Source organism: Colletotrichum lupini, chromosome 6, assembly GCF_023278565.1.
Source record: "Colletotrichum lupini chromosome 6, complete sequence".
Classification (NCBI taxonomy): domain Eukaryota; kingdom Fungi; phylum Ascomycota; class Sordariomycetes; order Glomerellales; family Glomerellaceae; genus Colletotrichum; species Colletotrichum lupini.
Window position 1 is genome coordinate 819,556 of NC_064679.1, and position 14,065 is coordinate 833,620.

The window sequence follows — 14,065 nt, forward strand, 5'->3', positions numbered from 1 at the left end:
TGGAGATATTATGCATTGAGCAATGTTGAGGTCGATAGCCTAGGTAGGCAGTTTGTGGTTCGAACCTGTTCGGCTATTATATAAAGCCGGGAAGCAGGAACCTGTTAGTAGAATGGTCAATGAGCTCAGCCAGACTTCTCAACCTGTAATATTCTCATCACTCGTTACGGCAGTTAATGGTGTTTTCTCTATTATAAATCAGTCATACAACAGAGCGGCTCTCTTTTGTCAATACTTACGGCTTCTTTAAGCATTCTTTTACTTTTGCTTTCGCTTGATTCTGCTTCCCAGAGTCGAACCCTTGGAGACCAAATCGAGTATATCGGCAGCTGTGTATTCGATCAAGCTGACCTCGGAAGGGCTTATCTACATTCATAATCTGCTGGTTTATCCTCGCCCTGCTCTCACGATGCCGAGTCAAGAATGGCAAAGTGATCTCATGGACTGCAGCCCATGCGGCACCTGCATGATGGCCTCATTTCTTCCATGCATGGGTACGTCAACTAAACCTTTCCCCAAACCATCTTACCTTAGTACCTTATTGCCGATAATCCATCCAAGTGCTGACTTACATACCCCTCGTCTCCTGCATCAGTCTTTGGCAAGACCTCCGAACGGATGCGCGACCCCAGCCTCTCAGACTACTCACCCATCAACGGAGACTGCTTCATGATCTCGGCCCTTGGCTCCATTGGTCTCGGTTGGCTGTAAGTTAATAAGATGCTGAGCCGGCACCTCCTGCCATCTTTCCCCTCAAAGCACCTACGGCACTCTTTGGCAGCTCGCTGACTATGCCTTTCTGACTAGGTTTCTCATGAACAAGCGCGGCGATATCCGAAAGAAATTCCACATCGAGGGAAGTACATGCGGCGACTGCTGCGTGTCGTTTTGGTGTCCCTGCTGCGTGCTCATTCAGCATGAGAACGAGGTCGAGGGGCGAACCGATTATGGGCCGATCAATACTGGGTACCAGTCGCAAGCACAGAACATGGAAATGAAGTAATCACGCGGGTTCATGACCTTTTATTTGTCTAGATGTTAGATGGCTGATACTGCGCTCTACCTGCCCGCGAGGTAATTCAAGGGAAGGGAATCAAAACTGTTGGTGATTCTTGTTGTGGAATCACGTTTGATGTCGTACTCATCTTCAGACTGCACATGTAGTCTGTCAGAACACATAAATTTATGGATAGAACTGCTTGAAAATGATGACTGAGTGATTCAGATTATTTAGTATGACTCTGATTCAAGAGATCAAGCTTGTACTTTAGCCGATCCTGAAGCCGCATACGGCAGCTTGAGTGCACGTCTCGCTCAGCGTAGCGCCGACATCCTACTTGCGAAGTAAGTTGCGAGTACCAAAACCACCGATATTGCCTTCATGTTGTCTTTAAGAAGGCTGGATCCAAGGTCTACACCTCGTCGCCGCGCAGAATCCGTTGCAACATGGCCCGACGTACTGCCCGTTGAGATCGTAGCACATCCCGTACGTCGGGACACAGATACCGACACAGCTGACTCCCGTGACGGGCTGCGGTGGTCCGATGATGACCTGCTGGAGACCCTGGGGCGTGATGCCGCCGACCAGAGCCTTCTCGCCGTTTGTATAGAAGGTGCACTGGGAGAGGGCGTTGTAGTCTGGTGCGTCGATGATGTTGACGGAGATGTCGTTGTCTACGTGTGAACGGTTTAGTGTTCCTTCTTACACTCTCAACGATGCGAACAATTGTGTAGGGTTGGAACTGACTTGTAGGATACACCTGCCCATCGGCAGGAATTGTCATCTCGTAAGACGCGGGGCCCCCGTGGAAGGTAAGGTGAACTGTCTGAGGGGCATCGCGATCCTCGAGTGGGTGAGAGAGGGATGGAATGATGAATGAGATTGAGGTAAGAAGCACTGCGAACTTCATATTGAGAATTCTTGAATTAGAAAACTTCCAAGGTAGGGCTGAAGATTGAAATTATGTTGGTGCTGGCGGGCCGGTAGATTGATGGTTAAGGTAGGACGAACGTCTGACCAACTTTATCGAACCTAGTCATCGAGACTTCACCAGCATCTTTATACTCACTCAGAAACACGATGCGACCTCAACCACATCCTCCTGACTTTGCGAGGAAGCAAGATGCCTCGGTTCTTCCTCACGTAGATTAGTCCAGCGCCTACGCTGCTGTACGATCAACACTCGTCCTCCCACAACCGTCAATGGCCCGTCTTCGGGAATGACACCCGTACGACGGATACGAACTCACATGGTCTACGCCTCGAAAATATTTTCGTACCTTGTCAGCCATCATGACGATGTCCTACTGGCAGAACATTGACAATACCGTCTTCCTCCCAGGCTAAATCCTCACCACTGCCGATCGATCTCGTAAAAAAAGAAGGTTGTGGCAGAAAAACCAGGGAAAACGTCCCGAGAGTGGCGTCAGTCGGACCAATGCCACGATCTCCCCGCAAGACACTAGAACAGATTGATCCTCGGGCTGACCTGGGTTCAGTCACTAGCGTGCGTGCGTGCGAATCCCTAGGTGCTTTAGGTAGAAGCTGAAATGGCACCGGCATGGAGGGGAAGTGGAACACGTTTTGTGTAATGCCCTCTTTTACCGGCTTTTGTTGGGGACTGTTTGGCAACATGAGGAAGGGGAGGCACCGGTACCTAATCGCGTCTTCGTTGGATGCATGCAGGTTGATCGCCCCTCGGTCCCAAGCCCGGTCTGGGGAACCTTAGATCCCGGATCCCAAGGGCGGACTAACAAAAAACCTCGTATCAGGGCGGAAGGAGAGGGGTTGCCCTGCGCATCGTATCGAGCATGATACTGACGTCCATCTGGGACCATGTCTCAGTTTGGCCTTCTATCAAGTGTAACCTAGAAGTCGGTGTGGATTTGAGAAGGATAAGACATACTATTTTGTGATAGGGAGTCAAGTATGGTATTCAACGATGGGACGAAAGTGTTTCTCCCATCACTCAGTCGGATTAGAGTAGGACTTCCTGCGGCATCTCTTGAAATTTCGTGGCAACACAGTCAAACTCGGATGTCGGATGTGAGATCGGCTTTAGCTCCGCTCAGCTAAACGTGCGTCTGACATCTGCATACAGCGGTCAGCAGTGGTATCTCCAGAACAAGCACCCAGTTGTGATCAGGTGCTTCTCGGAAGCATCTTTCATGCAAGGGTTCAAACGTTACAAGTAAGCTTCAACGTCTTACGTTTCATTGAGATCGTTGAGCAATGTCTGACTTTCTCAGTGTCTTGAATCTACGATTCTAACAGGTAGCTATTTGCTGTTCTCGTATTCCCATGGTCACCCTGTGGAGGCGCATCTACGAATACCTCTATCCTCGCCATAGACATTTCCCGGATCTCTTGTTTTATCCCATCTTGCCTCAATAGACACGGTGAGATCTATCATGCGGCGGCGCAAGAGGCGCCACGTTGACGCTTAAGCTATCCGACTCACAGGCGTCGCCATCCCAAGGGCCACAATCAGGCTGGCAAACGGTCCCACTCTCCGGCACTGTCCCATGCTCAAGATACTCCCGAAGGATCTTGGTCGTACACTTGCTCCCCGTGGCAAAGGCAGCGTGGCCCACCGACTCTTGAATCACGACAACTGACCCGGGGTGTCCCTCACTCGCTTTGAAGGCGTTTCTCAATGGCGTCACGGGATCGAGTCGCGAAGACATGAAGAGCAGCGGCGCTGCGGGCCGGCCTTCTACAACCGCAGCATCGTGCGGCGGTGTCGTAAACGGGCCTGTGAAGCGCCACTTGGGGCGGACGAGCCAGCTCGTGCAGGCGGAGCGAATCTGTCCCCAGTAGCCGGCGAAGGTCGGCGACTGGGATTCGAGCACGGCGACGTAGGCCCTGTAGTCGGCGAGGGTCATATTCGTGTTATCTTCGCCGTCGCCGCAAAGGACCGCCTGGCCGCCGTCTCCCCAGGAGAGCCTCAGATCTGTGGCGTTGGGATGGGTACAGGCTTGGTCGATCTTGGGAATCTCGGCGGAGGCGGACTCCAGGATGGCGGTGTAGTTTCCCTCGATGGCAGCATTGATTTCGTTGGCAAGTTTGATGAAGCGAGTGTAGGGCGCGTAGAGCGGGTTCTTGAAGGAGAGGATGACATCGTAGCCCGTCAGGATATTTGTCACCTTGCCGTTGAGTACCGCGACGGGGGCTTCGTCGAGACGTTTCACAAGCTGATCGACTCGATCACGAATGTCTTGCCACTGCTTGTCTGAAGGCCGGCTCAGCGCGCATTTCTCCTTAGCCTCAAAGCATGTCTCGTAAAAATAGTCAACAAGCTTCTCCGTGTCTTGAAGGTTGGTCTTCCAGCCCTAGTCACACGTGTGTTAGCCGCATGCGAAGAGGTGAATGGGAATATAGGTACACTCTTACCCCTGCCACGTAGTCATTTGAATCCGCGATGCCATCAACGATGAGCCGGCCTACGCGCCCAGGATACATTGAGGCAAACGTATTGCCGAGGATGCTGCCGTATGAGAAGCCCCAGTACTGAATCCGCGGCACGTCCTTAACCTTCCGGAGCTCTAGCGACAGCTCGGGTTGCGAAGCTGCAGCTTCTCCCTTGCGAAGCTCGTCAATCTTGTCCACCATCTCGACCATGTCGCGGCAGACAGATGCCGTCGTAGCAAATGGGATGATGGAGCCGTTGCCCAGCTTCTCGGTACAGAGCCTGCCGTACCCCTGAATCCTCGCCCACTGCCTCCTCAATGCATCCGGGCTGGCATCAAGCGGCCCGATGGCCAGACGTTGGATGTTGTCCGTGTCCCTTGCAAGTTCGTCCTCGTAGCAATCAGCCACAGGCGTCGTGAATTGCACGCCGCGCGGATCCCAGCTCAGCATCTCGTACTTTTTGCTGCCGCCGCTTAGCGTGCGGCGCATATCGTGGCCATTGCGGAGCAGCATGCTCACGCCGGAGCCACCGGGCCCGCCTGGGTTGGTGAAGACGGTGCCGCCAAAAGATGGGTCGTCGTCGGGGACGGTGGCAGGGAGCTTGATGATTGCCAGAGCGACCGTGTGCTCGTTCGTCTCGTCGAGCCAGTCGAGAGGGACGCTGAGGCGGGCGCATTGGTATTCTTTGTAGCATGGGTGGTATTCCAGCTTGCGGGCGGGCGTGATGGTATCCCAGTCAAAGTCGGTGATCTTGGGAGGGTCGGGCTTTTTGGCGGCAGTGAAGCCGGCGAGGCCCGTGACGGCGGCCAGGCCAATTGAGACCTTCATTGCGTTCGGGCTATGAAAGACTGTGATGAAGCGATTGTGTCGTGATGAAGTTGACGAATACTTATCCCGATGCAGAGAAGTTGACGAATGTCGGAAAGATGCCTTTGGCGAAGAGACGTCGCGGCTTCCACCGTGTTCGTCGCTGCTACTAATCACCTGGCGCGCTTTAATTTATCGCCGAACAGCAGCTAATGTTAAAGAAGGCGCCGGTCGACACGATTGAGATAAAGATGAACGGCGTGAGGGGAAGCTTGTTTTCATGGGCCTGAAGAATGAGTTGATCAACCGAACAGCCTTTTGCTGCGTCAGCATGGCCTGCCTGTAAACCCGTAAGCGCGGCGCGCAATGATCCCGTCTTACGCCCTTTTGTTCACCAGAACACCAAATGTTGGACGCCGCCAGGCGGAATGAGGAAGGTAAAAAAAACACCCCATGATAAAGGCGAGATTGGTCAGGTCATTTGAACAACTCATTTGAAGATTCATTCTACTATTATAAGTCCAAGCCTATTGGGATGCATGAACAATTATGAAAACGCCGTGACGCCTGCTGCTCAAAATCTGACAGTTTTCCACCCACCAACTCACTCACTCACTCACTCAACCACGCTCATTCACTCATTCGCTCACTCATCGCTCACTCAAGCCTTCGCATCCGACAACCGAATGAGCGATGATCCAACCCCCGTACTGCTTGCCCACTGGCGATGGGCATCCTGAATTTCTTCGAGCTCCCACACCTTCTTGATGGGAACGGTGATCTTGCCCTCGGCCACCAACTCAAGTAAAGCCTTCAGATTCGGCTCAAACGTCGCGTCGTCGCGCGTAATGTAGTAGAACTTGGTCCTCTTGCCGCAAAACGGCACCATGCCCCGCGCCATAAGCTTCATCGTCGGCAAGATCACAGAGCCATGCTCCGAATCGTCATTGAGTGAGCGCAGATTGCCGCCGTAGCCGACCAAGATGCCGGTAGGCGACAAAACCGAAAACGACTCATCCCAGCTCTCGAACCCGAGGGGATCGAACACGGCGTCCGCCCCGCCGAGCTCCTTCACGGCCTGCATCCACTTCTTGTCCGTATACACGAAAGGGTGGGCCCCTTGCTCCCGGGCGGCGGCGTGGTTCCGCTCCGATGCCGTGCCGTAGACCTCGGCGCCTTGCAGCTGGCACAGCTTCATAAGGGCATAGCCGACGGCCCCGCTGACGCCGTGGATGAAGACGCGCTGACCTTTGCTGACTTTGGCGACGTCAAAGACCATGGCGTACGCTGTGTTCCAGTCTAGGATGAGGGCTGTGGCCTGCTGCAGGTCGGTCCCGGGGGGTACTCTGATGAGGTACTTTTCCGGCAGGTTGACCAGCTCGGCTTCGGCGTCGTAAATTGTGAGGCAGGCGACGAGATCACCCGGCGAGAGCTTGGATGTGCACCCTGGGCCGGTGGTCTTGACGGTGCCGACCAGGCAGTAGCCCGGAGTCAGCGGGGCCTTCTTCTGCATGGGGTAGACGCCTTTGCGCATGTTGATGTCGGCACCTGAGAAACCGGAGTAGATGGTTGAGACCTGGACGTGGTTTGCCGGAGGCGGCTCGATGGTGTCCTGAATGATTTGGACCTTGGAGACGTCGCCGAACTCCGTGATGACGGCCTTGCGGATAGTGGTTGCAGACATGCTGAAGTTAAGAGTCTGATATGAAGTTTGTGATGGTGGTAGTGTGTGGTGAGGGCGAACCTGAAGATATGAGAGGTCGGAATGTGATGAATGTCTTGATTGATGATCTTGTAGTCTCGATTCTAAAATCACAACATCTAGTCGTTCCATCATTCATTACTTATACCCATCCTTCTTTATCCCGAACTTGCATGGCAATATTATCATTCCTAGGTTATGCTATGCCTCCCGCGCTGCGACCCCGCGCCGTGAGACGGGAGGCTGGCGTCGCGGATGACGCCTCATGGAGTCCTGTTGTGCCGACATCTTCACCAAGTGGCCTTTGCTCGAAGCACTAAGGACGCCACCATGAGCTTGATTTCACCGCTCGACGGATGAACTCCAGCAATATGCCTGAGTATCCCATACTCCACTTGTGGCAGTACAGTTGGGGCCGGTGCGAAGGATGGGAGTGTAAGCGGTTGGCTTGCTGCAGGGAGGGGATTCTAGAGAGGAGTTGTGCCGACCAACGGCGCTAGCACCTCCATTGGCTTTCGAATGTTTCACTGGCGCATCCTTCGTGGGCGTCGCTCTCGCTCGGTCTGACATTGGACCGCCTCGCTTCATTCGCTCTTACGCGGCGCCACAGGAGACGGAGGGTCTCGCTCTTGCTGCATGCAGTGATATCTTACCATAGATTTGAACCCACAACGGATCGGAGCAATCAATTGTTGCTGATTGTCCAAACACCACGGCGCAGGAATGCCTCATAGGACTGTGCGGGGGAGCATATCTGACTCTGTACATGTGGCCTCTGGCGCCAGCATTTAATTTGGCCACAGCTCAATATCCATACATGTCAAGCCACATGGAAATGAGTTGCTTTATTGTCCGATTCGGGATCTTCCCCCGTCAATGTCGCGTGGATGAAGCTCAAGATACCACGTACATTCGACTTGACGATCAACCCGGATAAGATCATCATGCACCACGAAGCCTACTGCCAATCTCGACTGGCAGTTGCTGCTGGACTTGTCGTCTGACTTAGTACCCAACCTGAGGCAAAGTAGTGGTAAGTTCGAAGCAGATGAACCTCGCTCATCTCTTAATCGCGGCATAGAAGCCGTGGCATTAATGATTTATACTGATGCTACAAAAAGTATCCAGGTAGGCCTCACCCAAAACTGTTTCCTGAGTGACAGAGCAGTCACAATAACAGAGCCGCATTGAGTATAAAGTTGCGAGGTTCTCGTAACCTTTTCCGAGTATCTGCGCGACACGATTACTTACTGAGTCTTGCCCCGTAGGTAATATGACATCACTTTCCACGAAAGCTCGTCGAACTCAATTGTCTCTTGAACACATGATCATTCACAAAGCATACAGCGAGGGGCACAGGGTTACTTCATAAGTGTGTGATATTGAAAAAGATTATTTGTCGGGTCCCCTTTCTGAGGCCGGCCCATGCGATTAAGTACATTTATCGAGTCCAACCAAGGAAGATTGAAACACATTGGTTTTAGCAGGTCCTCGACATGCGGATAAGGGGTATGATGAGTCCACAATGCCTAGTCTCTGCCGGATGGCTAGAAACACATGATGAGAATTTTGGTCCATACGGACTTGGGGTTGTCCCAGGCTGATAAAAGGTAAAACGGATTCGTTTAGAAGACGTTGCCCTTGGTCTGGGTACCCTTCTCGCTCTCGACCTTCTTGATGTTGATGTGCTTCCACAGGAGGATGGAGGCCAAGCAAAGGGGAACCAAGCAAGAACCGGCAATGACCATCTTGTGCTGAACATCAGCGTAGGCGGCAACGATGGCGTCGCGAATGGGGTCGCCGTCCTCGAAGGACATCTGGATCGTGACGTCGCCGAAGATCTCAGCGGTTCTGTTCTTGGCGTAGTCGGGGAGGTTGTTGTACAGCTCCGTGGGCATGATGTTGTTCCACAGGCCACCAGCAATGGCGAAACCGATGGAAGAACCGATACCACCGAAGAGGGAGTAGATGGCCATAGCGGAGGCAATCTCCTGGTGGGTGACAACGGCCATGACGGCGATCTGACCGCAGGCGGCGAAGAGACCAGTGCCGATACCGTTGAGCATCTGCATGACGACCAGGGCACCGACGGGGGTGCTGGGCTTACGCAGGGGAATCAGGAGAGCGGTACCCAGAAGCATGAAGGGAACACCAGCAAGCGCGGTGTACTTGTAGTCACCAGTCCATCTAATGATCAATCCGAAGATGGGACCGAAGAAGGAGGAGGTCAGGGAGAAGGCGTTCAGGATGTATCCGGCGTAGGTGATGCTCTGTCTGTGGACAACCAGGAGGTAAGACTGGTAGTAGGTATCCCAGGTGAAGATGGAGATGAACATGATTCCGTAGAGAAGGAAGGCGCCGATAAGGGTCGGCTCCTTGAGGTACTTGTAATCAATGAAGCTGACGGGGGCGAGGTACTTCTCCCAGACGTAGATGATCGGGATGAGGACGACTCCGACGACCTCCATGGCAATGATGTAGCCAGTCTTCCAGCCGTTGGGGGCGTAGGAGACGATGTTGAAGGGAAGCATGATCATGGAGAACATGGCAATGATGAGGACAATGCACATGACTGTTGGAATCATGGTTAGCGCCTGGTCCCGCGAATTATCCAATCAGCTGAAACGGAAAAACTTACTATCGAACTGAATCAAGTAGTAGATGAAGCCCTGGAGGTAAGAGCGGTCGTTGGACTTAGCCTTGGCCAAGAGACCAGCCTTCTCGGCCTTGCGCTGCATGAGCAGCATGATGGTCAGGGCGGGAATGCAGACACCAGCAAGAATGATGGCGAAGGCACCGAAAGCCCAGCGGAAGTTGAGGTTGGTGTAGAAGAGGTCGGCGATCTTGGGGCCGGCGAAGGTGACGGCAATGGTGGGGGTACCGTTGATTCCGAACATGATCATACGGTTCTGCAGCGAAGTCATATCGGCGATCATGATGTCAATGACGAACATCATGCCAAAGTGACCAACGTAGTAGATGGTGTGGGCGGCAACGTAGGTCTCCATGTTCTTGCAGGTAGCCTTCATGATCATACCGATGACAGAGCACAGGATCATGATGGCGAAACCCTCGGAACGTCCCCAAACGTCGATGATCTTTGCAATGACAAGCTGGCAGCATCCTGACAGAATAGTAGCGAAGATGCTGACGATGGCCAGGAGACCGTGCTTTCCGAAGGATGATGTGACGAAGGCGTTCAGGGAGCCCTGAACGGACTGCAGAAGCAGATCGGCGAAGGAGACAAGGTAGAGCCTTTTCAAAACGAACACAAGTCAGTCATTTGCTTCAGGGATCACTTCGAGTTGCCCAGGTGGCGGAATGCGAGATACTCACAAGCAGAACATGATGATCATGGTCTTCTTGGACCACACGGAGGTGATGGCTCTGACACGCTGAACACCACCCTGGAAGTTCTCGCTCTCGGCGTCAGACTCCTGCTTGGTGTCATGGTTGACTTCTTGGGCGCCATTGTCGTAGGCAATGTTCTTCTCATAGTCGATGCCAGCCTCTGTGCGGTGGGCGGCCGTCTGCGGCTCGATGGTAGCCATTGTTGATTATCGGTCGCAAGAAAAAAGGCGACGAAGTGCCACAGTAGAAAAACCCAACGAACAGGGTTTTCAAGAGGGTGGAAACGGGGAAGCTGTTGGCAAGAAGGAATAGTGTATTGAAGGCGAATGCCTGTTTGACCTTGCTTGAAGAACCAAGAGAAGGAGAAAACTCAGATCGAGGACACGAGGTTCTATGCGGGCCTTTCTATATTGGCAGATGGACCCCCCGTCCCAACATCCATAAAAATCTCCAGCCGATGTCGCCCAATCTTTGCCTTTATCAGATGATCAGATTAGATGGCAAGGGGCGAATCAAACCTTGGGGCCCATCGGAGGTATGGTTAGGTTCGTGCTAGCGTAGTGGGATCGACCAGGCCGGACAGCTCTAGGTCGGAGGCCGCGTAGCTGGCTAGACCCTCATTGCGACTCCGTCTTGTGGAATGCCCAGGTAAATGGATCGTTATGGATGGGCGGTTTATACCGGAAAGTGAAGGGATCAGCGAATCCGTTGGTTCAGCGGTCATCATTGGCAGCAAAACTTCGAGAAGAAAAGTGGCGTGAAAGGGTGTGAAGGCCCTTGAAGCAGGTGGAAGGGTCTGTCTCTGCAACTCTGGTATTCGGAGGGCTCCATCATCCATCGTGTCTGGTCGGGCCGCCAACGTGGTGGTGGGGGTGGAGCGACTGGTTTCTGGTTCCTGGTCACTCACATCTCACCAGAATATCTCCAACTCTCCAGTTGCTTCCTGCTGCATGTGGCCGCCGTGTTCCAAGGTCGACGTTGCAAGTGGGTGCGCGGGAGTAACCCTCCTCTCCAGATGCCATTTCCAGCCTGCTTCACATGCCTCGGGAGCTTGTCATCGTACGCACCCTCCTTGAAGCTCTTCATGCTGTGAGTGTTGAAGCCGTCGAACGCCTCCCGAAAAGCTCACCGGGACAGTGCTAAGCTTCTGCAACTACCGGTAATAGCGATCTTGATTTTCTTCAATTTTGCGGCACAGCCGTTGGTGGTAGAAAGGTTTTTTTTCCCTCAACACTTGGCAATGCAGGGAGCATCGCTGAAAACATGGGTGCAAAAACGAGACCAAACAAGGGATCATCTCCCACATATCCGCAAGCTAAGCCAAACCCCCACTTTCAAGCGGGCTTATTATCCATGAACGATCGAATGGTCATATCCCGTCGGTCAGTGCTGGAGTGACACCACAAGGATCCTTGCAGAAGTAGTCTGTCACCTCAATGTGGCCAATCAACAGCTGTTCCCGTGAAGAGAAATCCAAAAACTCGGCGCCATCCATGCAGACAAGGTGTGCCAGGACGCACATCGCGGCAAGTGGGATCGAGCAGTGAGCAGTGCGAGCCAAGGCGGTGATGGTGTCCTCGGTCTCACTCTGTTTTTTCGCCTCCTGCCCGTCACCCGTCTACCATCTGTCCAGGTAGTGATGAGCACCCATAGTGGACTAGATTCCAAAAAGACACCCTATGGGACCATGCGATGATCTGCTGGTGTCTTGATCCGTAGGCTTGGCTTTTTCCCGGAGGGAAGGTTATCATGTACCTCGGGCCACATCAGGGCGATTCCGCCGATCACGGTCCACGGTCGGCGAGGAACGGGAACGGCTGCTGCGTCCGACTTATTGCCAGGACGCCGGCATGATGTGCCGTTAATTACTGTGCCGTTATCCATCTCGAGTGAACCCCCAAATCGTCGAGTCATAGAGAAGGGTGTGATGGTGGGTTAAGCGCAGCTGACGTGGCGCGTTATGTGTTTGATTTCTCTGGTGTCACGGTGTGGCTGTTCAGTTGGTCTGAGTTATTTTGAACTACGCTTTCAATAAAATGCAATTTTCTATGTGTCAAAAATGCTTGTCGGCGCCAGAGCGACACGAAAAAGGCTCCACGATCGGTCCTCGTCGCGGAAGTCAAGCGATATTGAGTCTCTCAGCCGTCAATGCAAAACCTGAACGCCAACAGGGGCGCGCTGACCGACCAGGACAATTGCCCAAATTCTCACTGGCCGGTATCGATAGCGGCGGCAGTTCTCGACTGACACCTGAGCGATGTGGGTTTATGGAAGCATCCTTCGACAGGTCAGAAGTACGAACCAACCGAGCAAGTTACTGGAAAGGGAAAATACCCCGAATGGGCAGTCCCCGAGAAGAAGAAAAAAAAAGACTCATCAAGAGAAGCTGAGTTTCCAGGCAGTCTTGGCCGAATCCGATCCAGAAGGAAAAAATCATTTAGTATTGCCACAAGCGCCCCAGGCGGTTGTCTCGTAACTTCAATTCTGACTGGATCGGAGGTAATGTGCATCGCCGTCAAATGTCGGTTTTATCACGACGTGCTCCGAGGGAAAGTCCTCACGAGCCCACTGACTCAAGGAAACAAAGACAGCACAGCACCCCAACTTGACAGCCATCGAAATCATCTTTCAGTTTCACACGCCAGACCGTTACGACGATGGGCAAAAATGATTTTCGAGAAGCCGCAATAGACGAGTTGCAGACGACAGTGTCCGAGTTACCCAAGGATGATCCGATTACTCTCCTGGACTCACGGCCTCAGCCTACGATGAACTCGAAAACCTCTCGCTTAGAGTTTCCACGTCCAGGATGAACTAGGACGAGGTCCAACAACGAATAGGCGCGTCAACCCGAATCGAGCTCCGCCAAGAGACGTCCAGGCCTTTCTCAGCCGAAAACTTTTCAGCCAGCAATCTAACACAGCAGGCTGCATTTCTGCTGAGCTCATCATTGCGTTTGCCGACAAGTTTCTCTGAGCGTATGTCAACAAATTTGACATTGTCGAAACAAAGACCCAGCCAATACCGCTTTCTTCGGAGTTTCCGAAGGTATGCCTCGGAGACAAGACACCCATTGACTCTGTGCGGCTTGAATCACCAGAAGTCGAATTAACAACATTCTAGAAAGCCATGATTTCTGAGCTTTGGCTTATGTCGCTTTTTACAACACTTGGACAAAACTAATCCCCAGCTACAAAACGAAGTTTTTGTGAAGTCAAACATTGCCAGTAGAATTGTCGGTAGTTCCCTTGTCAAGCTACTTTCTCAAACATGCCCAGAGATCTGAGCTGCGAGCACAGATCACCACTTATACGGCTCTACTAGGCGTGTCTTGGCCAGGCATTGAACACAAAGAAATCACCGAGTCCTCGCTGTTTCTCGTCATGAGGTTACCAATGAGTTGAGTTTCACGACATAATTCGAATTCCGGGCCAACACTGAAGCGAAGAAGAGCGATCATCCCGGTTTTGGGATCATTTACAGTCTGAAAGACAAGTCTTTGGCACGATCAAATAGGCGAGCAAAGATGACATTGCATTCGAAATGTTTAAGTTGAGGTCTTGGTGCTCCTTGCTGCGCGGAAGTAGAGACTTAAGTCAGAATTTCCACCATAATACTCTGAGTATCTGTTCGATAACATTTGATGAAACGAGTTTTGCTTCAAGCATAGAACATTGCAACTTTCTCGTATAGTTCAACATCCACGTATCTTCAGTCTTTCTAGTGTTGAAAGCCTCAGAATGGTAACAGCTTTTCGAAAATTGCTACATAATGCGAACGGATTATAGGTGGTA

At 52.5% G+C, this 14,065-nt stretch overlaps 6 protein-coding genes across 6 annotated transcripts; 2 read left to right on the forward strand and 4 right to left on the reverse strand.

Annotated features, from left to right (window-relative positions):
• Nucleotides 1–618: 618 nt before the first annotated feature.
• CLUP02_11721 (PLAC8 family protein) lies at nt 619–1,003 on the forward strand (the record flags this gene model as incomplete). The annotated part of the gene is made up of 2 exons (XM_049290688.1): nt 619–707; nt 808–1,003. 2 exons carry the CDS (start codon nt 619–621, stop codon nt 1,001–1,003), a joined length of 285 nt encoding a protein of 94 aa, XP_049147833.1.
• Nucleotides 1,004–1,390: 387 nt separating this feature from the next.
• Nucleotides 1,391–2,838, reverse strand: CLUP02_11722 (uncharacterized protein; the record flags this gene model as incomplete). Its single annotated transcript, XM_049290689.1, has 7 exons — nt 1,391–1,674; nt 1,748–1,920; nt 2,070–2,168; nt 2,228–2,304; nt 2,437–2,484; nt 2,558–2,715; nt 2,763–2,838. The coding sequence occupies 7 exons, from the start codon at nt 2,836–2,838 to the stop codon at nt 1,391–1,393; spliced, it is 915 nt and encodes a 304-aa protein (XP_049147834.1).
• Nucleotides 2,839–3,387: 549 nt separating this feature from the next.
• On the reverse strand, nt 3,388–6,902 carry CLUP02_11723 (uncharacterized protein; the record flags this gene model as incomplete). Its single annotated transcript, XM_049290690.1, has 3 exons — nt 3,388–4,332; nt 4,394–5,403; nt 5,930–6,902. 3 exons carry the CDS (start codon nt 6,900–6,902, stop codon nt 3,388–3,390), a joined length of 2,928 nt encoding a protein of 975 aa, XP_049147835.1.
• A 1,643-nt stretch (nt 6,903–8,545) lies between these two features.
• Nucleotides 8,546–10,471, reverse strand: CLUP02_11724 (siderophore iron transporter mirB; the record flags this gene model as incomplete). Its single annotated transcript, XM_049290691.1, has 3 exons — nt 8,546–9,492; nt 9,559–10,175; nt 10,257–10,471. The coding sequence occupies 3 exons, from the start codon at nt 10,469–10,471 to the stop codon at nt 8,546–8,548; spliced, it is 1,779 nt and encodes a 592-aa protein (XP_049147836.1).
• Nucleotides 10,472–10,812: 341 nt separating this feature from the next.
• Nucleotides 10,813–12,155, reverse strand: CLUP02_11725 (uncharacterized protein; the record flags this gene model as incomplete). Its single annotated transcript, XM_049290692.1, has 5 exons — nt 10,813–11,159; nt 11,186–11,358; nt 11,401–11,497; nt 11,673–11,889; nt 11,958–12,155. 5 exons carry the CDS (start codon nt 12,153–12,155, stop codon nt 10,813–10,815), a joined length of 1,032 nt encoding a protein of 343 aa, XP_049147837.1.
• A 952-nt stretch (nt 12,156–13,107) lies between these two features.
• CLUP02_11726 (uncharacterized protein) lies at nt 13,108–13,383 on the forward strand (the record flags this gene model as incomplete). Its single annotated transcript, XM_049290693.1, has 1 exon — nt 13,108–13,383. A coding segment is annotated over one exon (276 nt), but the record flags the coding sequence as incomplete, so codon positions are not given.
• Nucleotides 13,384–14,065: the final 682 nt, after the last annotated feature.